At 43.5% G+C, this 12374-nt stretch overlaps 1 protein-coding gene across 2 annotated transcripts in view; it reads left to right on the forward strand.

Moving 5' to 3' along the window:
* The first annotated feature begins 3441 nt into the window (after positions 1-3441).
* The window catches only part of BDH2 (3-hydroxybutyrate dehydrogenase 2), a 14725-nt gene continuing 5792 nt past the window's right edge, over positions 3442-12374 (forward strand). The window contains exons 1-5 of one of the 2 annotated variants that reach the window (XM_034671427.1): positions 3442-3541; positions 6230-6321; positions 7210-7288; positions 9226-9322; positions 10857-10965. In XM_034671427.1, the coding sequence (XP_034527318.1) occupies positions 6250-6321; positions 7210-7288; positions 9226-9322; positions 10857-10965 (357 nt within the window). In that variant the 5' untranslated portion in view covers positions 3442-3541; positions 6230-6249. Of the gene's footprint in view, positions 3542-6180; positions 6322-7209; positions 7289-9225; positions 9323-10856; positions 10966-12374 lie in introns of both variants that reach the window. The other variant, XM_034671428.1, reaches the window with a different exon arrangement.

A 12374-nucleotide genomic window follows, 5' to 3' on the forward strand; every position in this document is an offset into this window, starting at 1 on the left:
TTTTCCNATATTTTGTAAAGAATAAAATTATTGAAGGCATTTTCCAGTCTCTCCATGTATACATAAAATGTATTCATTTTATTAATGTAATGTTATCCACATATGACTTAGCTAATTCCAAGACATAATGCATACATTAAAACGTCATTTAATTAACAAAATTATAAACTCCTTTTTAAGTACCTTGAACATTCAATAAATGTTTAATTAGTTGTTCTGAAGCACAACTCTATGTAATAGTAATTAATGGTTTCTTGGGGTGCTCAGTGTATATTTGGCTCAGTGTATATTTGGCTCTACTTGTTTGTTGACTTTCAGAATTTTGCTATGAGAATATATACACGCTTTCTGGATTTAAGTTGCTAAGTTTAGCAAAGTGCTATGACCTCTTCGTTTTCTAGGCTCATCTTTCTTTTGCTATAATAAATACAAAAATTCTCTCTCGCTTCTCTGTTACCCACCAGCCCCCTAGACAGCACTCTAAATGGTTGGTTTGTTTTCAGACTTGTACTCTACTGCATTTTACTCCCAGCTGGAAGAACTCCATGAATCATTTATTCTACCCCTTTATTTCACACATGAGGAAATAGCACCAGAGTTTCTCTCAAAGCAGAAAAGTCTTCTAAACCCAGAGTCCCCACAGATACGCAGGGCATCTATGGATGGGCTTCATGCAGTCTGTAAAACTTCTGAAATTTTATGTTAATTTGATAACTTTGTCATTTTTCTAGGATACTTGGATCCATACTTTTATTATATTCTTAAAGGGATCTTTGGGTCATGTTTCGTGTGTGTGTGTATGTGTGTGTGCGTGCGCGTGTGTGTGCCTTCTGATTTTTTTGCTGAGTTTTATGCATTTGAAAAAGCTGCCACCTCTTCTAGTCTACGGACTGCTTCATACGGGGGAAGACTTCCACCTGTCAGCCTGGTTAGAGATTCTGGGGACCTCTGAAACCTTTTTAGGGGGATGACCTCTGGGCTGTAGGTCTAATTTGCCAATTAGAGAAGTTTACCAGATTCTTTTCTAGGAGCTGGGTGTCTTGCTCCCTCTGGTGTCTTTCTGCAGTACAGCATATTCTTGCCTTAAGAAGCCACACAGCTCTCCTTTGTTCTCATTGGCCCCCAGGCATCCAAAGTATATCAGCTCCCCATTAGCACCCCGGGTAGGCAAGACAAGTATCAGTCTTGGACAGCCCTCCAAAAAGTTGGAATACCAAGCACATACTCCACTCTTCTCCCTCTCTCCCAACTGTGCTGAACCACTCTGGCCTCCATCTCGGCCAACTATTGCCATTTCTATCGGCACTCCCAAGTCAGGCAAGACAGAAATCAGTCCTTTGGGCTGCCATAGAAAAAGCCAGAACTTTGGGTTAGTTTTCCACTCTTCTCTTTCCCCCTAATCCCCTGAGGAAACCAGGAGCCAGAGGCTGAGCTGTGATGGCTTGGGCAAGGGGTGGGGTGGGTGGAGCCCCGGGTAAAGGGAAATGACTCTTCCTGCCCATTACAATGCAGCTGTCCTCAGCTCTCCCCTTACCTAGGGTACTGTGACTTCTTAACTGACTAAAGCTCTCATAAAGCTATGTGGGTCTGTATATTGTTTTAAACTGGTGTCTCTGTGGGAGGAAGAAAGGTAGGGCTTTCTAGTCTTCCTTGTTGTGGACATCTCCCTCAGAATGTTGCTTAACTCTTACGATCTGGATTTCAGTATCGTGATAAATGGCTGTGAAGGGACCATGATGAAAGTCAACAATGAAACATGCAAAAATGTTAAAAAGCAGTAATATGGTCAGACAATTCTAAAATGATCTGAAAAGTAAAGACCAAAGAAGACAAATAGATTATTGAGAGCCTACCGTTCATACTCAGCAAATATTTAATGTCTGTTTACTGTGTGCCAATCACTAATCTAGGCACCAAAAATTACTGCCTTTGTGAAATCCATGTTTAGTTGGAAAACAAACATCTCGCAATATGTGCTGACTGCAATATAAGAGTAAAAAAGATATGGTCCCTAGCTTTGAAGAAATTTAGTCCATGGAAAATACAGATGGATAACCAAATTTTTGCACCACCACGTTACTTAGTCTGTCACAGAGTCAGCATTGTTGTTGGAAATCGAGACAAAGGGAAGCTGAAGAAACTTGCATGAAGAAAGAAGTGTTAGACTTGGCCTTGATTAGAGAATTCTCATATCCACAAAAAGTTTATTCTAAAATCCTCAATAGTTAAAAGCATTGTTACTAAAGCAAAGAGCACAGTTGGGTGTGATTAGAGATCATTAGACTCCGTTAGAAGCTACTGGGGGCAATGAGGGACAGTTTTACCAAAGACTTTATGTGCCCCTCTGTATCCCCTCCCCCTGCTCGTGCTCTCTCTCAAATAAATAAAACCTTTACAAAAAAAAAAAATCTCAGAGGAGTTAGTCTAAGGCTGTGGCATGGAGGCTGCCTTCAAGGAATCAGGTTCCTTTCCTTACCCTGCTCTGTCCTTGATGGGTGCCTCTGACTTCATACCACTTCATACCAAGTCACACAATGGTTGCCATGTCCCAAAGCAGATGCACATTCCAGGCAAAAAGAAGGGAAAGCCTTTCAGAGTGGCCTTGCCTTTCTATCCAAAATGAAATCCTCCTCAACTTGCATTTCATTGGCCAGCTCTAGCAGCAAAGGAGGCTAGGAATGTGAGTTTTGTTTTCTGGCCTTTATAAAATAAAAGGCAGGGGAAGGTGAGGTGAGTGGATGTTGAGCGAACCAACGTAAATAGTACCTGCACAAAACGACCTACACAAGCACTCTGCTCAAGTGTGCGCCTGCTACAGTATGACTTACTAAGCCTAGCACACATGACCCGGTCCCTTCGATCTCACTGTCTCTGCTCTCTTCAGCCAGACTTGAGCTGTTGCTCTTACCCAGCATGGTCCCTTTCAAACGTCTGTGCTGTGAAGCTCAGAGTGCTGCCTGGACCCTGCCCCTCAGTGTCCTCAGGATGCCTGCACTCTGCCACTAAATATGGACAAGTGTTAGAAGAGACAGAGTGTGACAAAGCAACCATAACTATACCTTAAACACAAGAGAATTCTTATTTCTGTCCCTCAAAGCAATCTTAGTGAAGGGCCTGGAAGGCCCTATCTTAATGACTATGTTAAATGACCTAGGGTCCTTCTATTTTATTGCCCTGCTCTCTTCCATATGATATTTCTGACTCATTAAATTTTTAATATCCTAGAACAGCACAGAGCAGGCACGAACAAATAACAAAAACTTGGATTAAAGTGAAGGGAATGATTTCCGTATGCTAAGTAAGCTGTAAGGTGCTTTTCCATTTTTCACCTTCTCCTTGGAGTTAGCCGTTCTACCTGAGGTCCACTAGATGGCAGCACACACACGTATAGTAGATAAATGTGCGCCTCCTCGTCTTAAAACCGAAGGTAACTACAAATCCCGACATGCACTATTAAGCGCCTGACTTGCTTCGGCACAAAGGTCTCAAGTTTGTTACTCGCCCAGGAATCTGAAAGAGGACATCCCCTTGCTGCTCTAAAGTAAGATTTCCTAATATTTTTTAAGTGACATTTCAGACTGGGAAAGGGGGAGGTTTCGATTTTGTTTTGTTCTGCAAGTTACTTATTTCAAGATTAATCTTAGCAGTTAGATCAGGATAAGGGTGTGTTTTTCACAAGTTTGAAACTCTGGTATACGTAAGTTTCTCAATGTGGTTTTCGCGTTGGATTTATTGAGAGTTACCTCATTTTACCATTTCAGGTCACTTTTGCAACTCATTTGCCCAAATAAATTCATTTTAGTCTGATAGTGTCGTTTATGGGAACAGTAGGCTTTGGCCCCAAAATTTGGTTCCAGAAAGACAAGGCCCGCGAGGGAGAGATTCCAGAGTGAGCGAAGCGGCTGTTCTGTGCTTCGGCAGTTGTTCAGCTAATGCCTCTCGGGGTGTCAGAGATTCCTAGGGAAACGGGTACGCGCTTTCAGTGTCATGAACCTAAAGCCGGCAGCGACAGGTGCAAAACAAGAGCTTTCTCATACACCATGCCCAGGACTGGGGGAGGGGGCTTATTGGAGTCGCTTCCTTTCTAAAGCATATATGAGTATATCTCTCAGCTCTTTACATGTTTAAAGTGAAAATGTATCACTCGTGTGAGAATAAAGGGAAAACAAAGCCGTGAAAGTCCCCGGCATCGAGTAGGCCAAGCACGTTAAAAGCTCGGCCGCCTGGGCGCGTAAGGAACGCAGACTTCGTCCGAGGCGTGATCGAAGCTGGAAGTGGAGCCGGTTTCGTCCAGCCCTCCGGGAAGCGGACCTGCGAGCGGAGGGAAGCGTGCGCGTGACTAGGGGAGATGCGGGCGTGGGAGAAAATGAGCGGCCCGGCCGTCGGACCCCCAGGGAGGCCCACCCACCGCGGGGCCGGGAGCGAGGGCCGCGGGCTGGGCGGGCGTGCCGCGGCGGGAGGGTCCGCGAGGTCTCCGTCCCGCAGACGGGGGTCCGCCAATTCCGCCCTGGCCTCCGCGTACAGCCCGCGCGGCCGCGTGCGGACCCTAGGGGGCGCCAGCGGGCGTGCGGAGACCCCCGCGGTCTTCTCTCGGACCTGCGGTCGGAGGCTCGAAGCCCGGCGCAGCCCCGTAACCCTACGAAGGTGGCGCACCCTGACCGGGCCGTCTCGTCTGAACCGCTGCTGTCGTCCGGCCCCCTCTCACATCCCCTCCCTCGTTTCACCGCAGGCTCTTCAGGCCCCACGCGCTCTCCCACGGAAGCCACCCGCCCCTCGGGTCTGCTCCGCAGGGGTCCTTCTACAACACGTGCCTGCTTGTGTCACACGCTGTCCACAGTGCCCACTGCCCACGGGAGTAAGCTGGCCCTCAGCATTCCGAGCTTAGATAAAGCGCGGAGGCTTTGTGACGGCAAAGAGCCAAGGTCGGCTGGGAAGAACAGAGACAGGCTCAAAAAGAAAGGACTAGGTCATGTGAGTTCTCCAGGCAAGACCAGCTAGCCACCTGTACCTTGTCGGGCAGGTAACTGAGCAGGGTGATTGCGTAAGGTATCTGCACAGGTACCATTTAAGCGGGCTCCCAGCTTTTCTCTTTATAGAGGCTGGAAAACAAAACTCTCAAATTCCTAGCTTCTGTGGCTAGAGCTGGCCTGCGAAATGAAGGTTGAAATTTCCGAGGAGGGCGTCCTTCCTGAATAGAAAGTGAGGACACTCTGGAAGGCTTACGGCTTTTATTTTCCACCCCCCCCCCACAACCACCTTTTGTTGTTGTTGTTTTGCCCGGAATGGGGATGGATGCCTTGGGACAAAGCAGCCGTTGTGTGACTTGTGAGATCAAAGGAACCCATTAAGGACTGTGGGGTGATAAAAGCACTCAGTTCCTTGAAGACAGCCGCAGTGGATTATTTGACTCTCAAGTACTCCCAGCTTCATCATTAGCCATTCCTCTCATCCTGCAATCTACCGTCCAAGAACCAAATATCTTACGCATATCTTATTTTCCCTAGAATTCCTCAGTCCTCCATTCTGAAAATTACTGCGGATATCTGTTGAAATACTGCATGCTTCAACTTCAAGAGAGGGTCAGCAGCGTTGTGGGGTGAAATCTCACATAGCAAAGGGGTCAGGAGGCCTGGGCTTAGCTCTTCTGGCTCTGTCATTAACTGGGTCTGTGACCTTGAACGAGTCAAATAAATGTTCTCATCTATAAAATGGGAATACTGGACATGATTTGATTTTCCAGCTGTTTTGTTCAATGACTCTCTGAGGCCAACCATGAAATCTTAACAGTGACAAGGAAAAGCCATAGACAATTGATAGTGCAAACCCCGACAAAAGTTTACAGCAGAGAAATCAAGAAGCAGCCCCCACTAGTAAGGACACTTACAATGCCACAGCAGTTTGTATAGGGATGGTGGGGACAATGGTGGTGGTAGTGAGGGGAAGGACTCCAGCCCCTTGCTATATGAGTATCAGAGGCTGTCTTTTCTACGTATTCAAGAAACCACTTGATGGATTAAAGTCCAATATCTGTTACCACTTCAGTGGGTTATGCTAAATGTTTTTGCTATACTAAGCTAGGTATCCAGAGTCAGCATTCTTGGAGAATTCAGATGATGGGACTATTTGTACAGAAATGCTGTCATTAAGTTCTTAAAGAGTACATTGAACCATTCGTTCTAGATGTCACTGCCCAGGACCATGTGCTAAGCCATTAAACACACATGTCTAGCTTGAACTGCAGGTTCCATTATGGGTCGACTTGATGGGAAGGTCATCGTCCTGACAGCTGCTGCTCAGGGGATTGGCCGGGCAGCTGCCTTGGTAAGTTATTATCTGTTGTTGTTTGCTTACTAACTTTTGAGATATTGAATTATGTGGACAGATCCCATGGTTATTTAATTCTGTTCTACTTTTTTTTTCCTTTTTTAAATTTTGTGCTTCTGTTGTCTTAAGTTACAAAAAGAAAAGTCGCTATCCTTCACCCTGGGCAGATGAAGGAATGAATACCTCACATGTTTATTATGTGACATTACTGATAACCTCTGACTCTGAGAGACCGACTTCTGTGCCTCAGTTTCTCTGCACTATATTTACTGCAGGGGCCCTACAAGAATGCATAGCTTCCTGAAATTACATCAGTTCAGGTATAGGACTCTAGAGTTACAAGACTATCAGGTTACCTTTACCTTCTAATTTATATCAACTTCTTGCACATTATAACCCCCACCTGAGCTAATTAATGCACTTGAAGTATAGTAGTAGGATATGGTTTGACATTTATGAAAACAGTAATATACTTAGGAGAAAAAGTGTTGGAAGAACCCATTTTCTCTTATTATTTGGATTATAATAAGAAATGGAAAATAAGAACTTGCTCAGAAATGAAATACAGGCTATCACATCACAGAATAGTATTTTGAGAGGTGCCAGTAACAGAGTCCTAGTTTTTAAAAACCTGATTTTATCTGATAATGCTGAAGGGGACAAAGTCAAATGACAAGCACAATGTATGTCATGTTGTTTTAATTAATGATAAAAATAATAACCACGGGAAAGGTGAAGTGAGAGTAGAAAGCTTGAAATTCCACCTGTTTTATAGGGAAGACGATGAAAATAAGATAAAGGGGGAAAGGCTAACTGACTTTCCACTCATGAGAATGGAATCAAATCAAATAAACAAAGAATTTACTTACACATTGTGTCTCCCAGGCTTTTGCAAGAGAAGGTGCCAAAGTCATTGCCACAGATATCAATGAGTCCAAACTTCAGGAACTGGAAGAGTACCCCGGTAAGCAAGTCGGCAGTGTGAACTTGAGATTCAGGTGCTGAAAGAAAATTCCTTAGCTGCTCAGTTCCGCTGGTCTTCTCTTTAAAGCCTGATTCTCTGATATCAGATCTATATTGTGCAGACCTATGGACAAAAATCTATATATTTAAATTAATAAACAACATTTTAAGATGGATACCTAAAATATTTTATTTATGCAACATGCTGACGGATTCAGTACTCAGTTATAAAATTACATGTGGAAATTTAACAGTTGTTAACTTTTTGTTTTTAAGTAAGCTCTAGCCCAACATGGAGCTTGAACTCAGGATCCCAAGGTCAAGAGTTGCAAGCTCTCCAGCTGAGCCAGTCAAGTACCCTTGTTACTGTTATCTTTTAAAGATGACTTTCCCCTTGAGTGCCTCTCTGTGAGGGAAACACTGTCCAGTAGAAACATGATGTGAGTCACATGTGTAATTGTCACTTTTTTAGTGGCTACCTTTAAAAAGTAAAAAGACACAGGTGACATTAATTTTGATAATATATTTATTTAATTCAGTATATCTAAAATATTATAATTTTTTAAAAATATTTTTTATTTATTTATGTGAGAGAGAGACAGCCAGCGAGAGAGGGAACACAGCAGGGCAGAGGGAGAGAAAGAAGCAGACTCCCAGCGGAGGAGCCCGATGTGGGACTCGATCCCAGAACGCCGGGATCACGCCCTGAGCTGAAGGCAGTCGCTTTAACGACTGCGCTACCCAGGCGCCCCCAAAATATTATAATTTTAACATACACAGTATAAAAAATTACTGTTGGAATATTTTACATTTTTTATGCCAGATCTTTGAAACGCATGTGTATTTTATACTTACAGCACATTTCAGCTCAGACTAGCTGCATTTCGAATGCTCAGTAGCCACATGTGGCTAGTGGCTATCATACTGGAGACAGCTCAGCCTTAAAATCGCATGTCATGATCAGAAACTGTAAGAGATTAACTTGTTTGGGTGCATATTGCCCCTCACTGCACCACACCGAACCTAATTCCAACATCAGAGGGCTTCCATTGGCATTACTCAGAAAGAAATCAGGACATAGAACTCATTTGAAAGTTAACTGTTTTGGCAAAAAAGAACTGGTTCATGATCAAACACAACTCAGTCCACTGAACTAGTTAACGGCAGAATTAGACCGTGTTGAGTTATCATTTCAACAAGTCAAAGGGAAGCTGCTGTCCTAGAAAAGCACAAAGCAAAGGAAATTCTTTTGAAACTCAATTTTAGTCTTCCCTTTCTTCATTTATAATCTTTCTTTTCTGTATCCAAAAGGGAAGAATAAAATAAACCATATGTTTTTAAAAATCATAAAAATGACTGTTTCTTTCATTAAAGCATATTTGTTGGTTTAGGGTTTCTTGGGGTTTTTTTGTTTTTTGGGTTTTATTTCAGTAGCTAGTACAGCATGTCTTTCTCAGACCCCACACTAGATCTCTCATGGTTGGTGTTATCATCTCTTCTTCTGGCCTCTCGTTTCTTTTTGCAATTTAGTCCAGAAATAAGGGATGGCACCCATGACCAACAAGTAAATAAAATAATTGATGTAAAAGTAAGGGGCACAAATACAAACAATCTTATCCCACTGCCCCTGCCCTTCCCCCTCAGACGGAATTCACAGTGATTCCACCTCTGGGGAGAGGAAGGGCTGGAATGGACCCACTTGCAGGTATTACTGCTGGCTTACTGAGAGGCAGCTGATACAGAACTCGAGATGGGGAGGACTTTAAGATTTTTACTAATGAGATTCTTGAGATTCCTAAGACCCTACTAATGGCCAGCCATCCTATAAAGCCTAAGTGGACAAATATTACAATCTTCACACTTCAGAAGAGCTAAATCTTCAAGGCTAAACATTTTTTATGAGTAGAGGTAAATCGTGACCTTTGTTTTATTTCTCAGGTATTCAAATTCGGACCCTTGATGTCACAAAGAAGAAACAAATTGACCAGTTTGCCAGTGAAATTGAGAGACTTGATGTTCTCTTCAATGTTGCTGGGTAATTCATACTTTTTAATTTCACTGTCCTTACAGAATGTTTTCTATGACTTTTATTTAATAACTTTTGATAATATGACAAAATTACTCATCATGAACCAAAATATATTTCTTAGGAAATACAGCTAGCATTTAGACAGAATTTTTATTCTAAGATGCAGCTAGTGAGAAAGCCACAAAAGTAGACATGGGCTTGAGTCCTAAGGGGAATTATGGTCTCCTCAAGAGAGCTGGTATTAATCCAAACCGGTTTATCTTCTTAAGGCTGGTAACGGCTCACACCAATGGACTGGTATGGACGCCCCACTAAGACTTATAAAATAAAATGAAAAACCATTTTCCAGTAGATGTCCTTCAAAGAAAGTCTATTTACCAGAAACCAAGTACTCGGCCTGTTGAAATGCAGGTGTTCCCAGTTCTTTGGCACAACATTCTACCCCGTCCTTTACCCCTCCCAAGCTCAGGGTTTCTTACTGGGACCATGAGCCCCACCCAGCAAAAGGAGTTTCCGTGTTGCACTTCTGTACAGAGCGCAAAGAGAATGGCTTAACCGACCTTGTGAGGGTGGGTACCGAACAGCCGAACCACGTGCGGGTGAGGAGAGGCTGGAAGTGGAGCAGCCACGCAGAGGACAGGCAGGGCTGGCGCTTTCCCTGCTCAGGTGTAGCAGTGGAGGTGAGCAAACGCACGTTTACACAGGAAGTGCGTGACACTCCACTTTCCTATGTAGCATTATACTTGTACTGCTGCACTGATAGAGAAATTCCAGAGCCTTCTAGTACCTGTTTGTTCTTCTTCCTACTCATGTTCCAGCACACACACAAAGTCTGCCTGTAGTTTATCATCTGTTACGTTGTGTGGAAATTAAAGTTATGACAATCTATTTTATAAACTGCTTATCCCTTATATGAGAATAGACTGAGAGCCATGACCCCCCCCCAAGAAAAAACCAGTTAGGAAGATCAGTTTTTGAACATCTACGTAGAGCATGCGGCCCGTCCTGTCACGTGGAGGGTGTGCAGCTTACTTACGAGTGTGACTTAACAAGGAGTGAAGGTTGCTTGAAGGGTTTTCTTTTGTTGTGCTTCATTGACTCACACGGTAATACAGTACTCACATGCAGGGAACTGGATGACAGCGACACTACCTTGCTACCCTGAGATGTGGAGACTGGTTTCCTTGCCCTTATGATGTTATTTCCCTTTGGAAACACGAACTCTGTGCCACTAGAGGGCACCGTTGCTCCTGAAACGGGGGTGAGGCAGGCATCCGAGCCTCACGTTTGTTTGGGCTGTGTCCTGCGCAGTTGCTGTCGCCCCAAACCTCTACCTTTCTCTTTTAAAAGAGGGACGTTGTTTCCAAATAAATTTATTGAGCTTACATTTTAACCTCATGTACTAGTATTACAAATTGTTAAAATCTTTGTAAGGAAAGGGTCGGTGGTCTAAGTCAGTGTGTGACAATAAAAAATGGTAAGGAAATGGAATACAGAACTTGAATGATCATTTTTCCCCACTGATCAATCGCTCTTCCAGTTTTGTCCATCACGGAACCATCCTGGACTGCGAGGAGAAAGACTGGGACTTCTCGATGAATCTCAACGTCCGCAGCATGTACTTGATGATCAAGGCCTTTCTTCCTAAAGTAAGGACCACCTCCACTGGCTAAGTAGGTCTCCACACCGGGCATCCAGAAAGGGTCCTCACGTGTGCCGAAGAGTGACGGTAGCTAACATAACGACTAACCTGTACTGAACACTTATATCAAGGCATTTAATACAAACTAACTCGTTTAACCTTCCAGTTAAGAAATATTCAAGAAATATGAAGCACTTTCTATTTGCAGGTCTCCATTCTAGGTGCAGAAGACACAGAACACTAAACAAAGTCCCTTCTATAAGAGAGGTCCCATTTTTGAGGAGTGAGACAAGATAATGGGTAATGAGACATATAACTTGGGGAGTGATTAGAAGTACTATGAAGACAAAGAAACTGGGATATCAGTAAAGTCCAGGAGGGCCTCACTGAGAATTTTCATAGAGCTCCAAGTGAAAGGAGGGAGCTTGCCATTCAGGTATATAAGGATGAGGGTCCCACAGAAAAGGACAGCAAGGAGGCATGCAGGACCAGAAGAATGTGATGTTTATCGCATCCACCATGCAGAGGATAAAACTGGAAGGTGAAATAACTTGTCCAAGGCCACATAACTAGCAGGTGGTTAGAGCAGGATCTGAACCCTGGAAGTTGGGCCCCTTCTTGAGTTTCAGTGTCTAGGCACATGCTCTTAAGATGGATGTACCCCATTACTTTTCTGTTCCCTGCGTATTCTCCTTGTGTTTAGCTGAGTCACAGAGGTACCAGGGAGGTGAGAGAAGGTGTATGCTAAAGAGAGAGCATTCCTCCTGAGTCTGCTAGCCTTGAATTCCACAGCTTTCACACCACTCATCAATGTTTTTCATTTTATTTTACAATCAAGCTTTAAATGCCGTTTGATATAAAGCACACACTAGGTGTTCTGGGGGGAGGGGAGTGTAAACATGAAAAACATTGAGTTCAAATGAACTTACAAGCCAATGGTAAGCAGACAGCACAAGCTCAGACAGTGAAAGGGGTTGACTGAGTACAGAACCAGCTCAGGCCAAGGTTGGCAGCTGAACCCTAGTGAAATCCGGAGGAGCCGTTCTTCTCTTCCTTCCCCCTGGATTAGANTCGTTCTTCTCTTCCTTCCCGCTGGATTACATGACAGACAATCCGAATGCTGCCAACCCAGCACAGAGAAGAGCTTTTTAATGGCAAGGCAGGGCTGATGCTTTGCTCTGAACATTCAATCTAATGTCAGGAAGGATCCAGATGAACATTAAAAGGAAAAGTAGGAAAAGCTAACTTAGAAACAAAGGGATTTGTTTTAATCTGCTTGTTTAGCATCAACAAAGGATCTCTCAGTGGGTCCATGGGATGTTGAACTAGCAAATTTTTTAAATATAAATTGCATTTTTTTCTGCTTATTTGGAGTTCATGAGAATCTGTGTTATTTGGAACTTGGATTATTTTTTT

The sequence above is a fragment of the Ailuropoda melanoleuca genome, chromosome 11 (genome assembly GCF_002007445.2).
Source record: "Ailuropoda melanoleuca isolate Jingjing chromosome 11, ASM200744v2, whole genome shotgun sequence".
Lineage (NCBI taxonomy): Eukaryota > Metazoa > Chordata > Mammalia > Carnivora > Ursidae > Ailuropoda > Ailuropoda melanoleuca.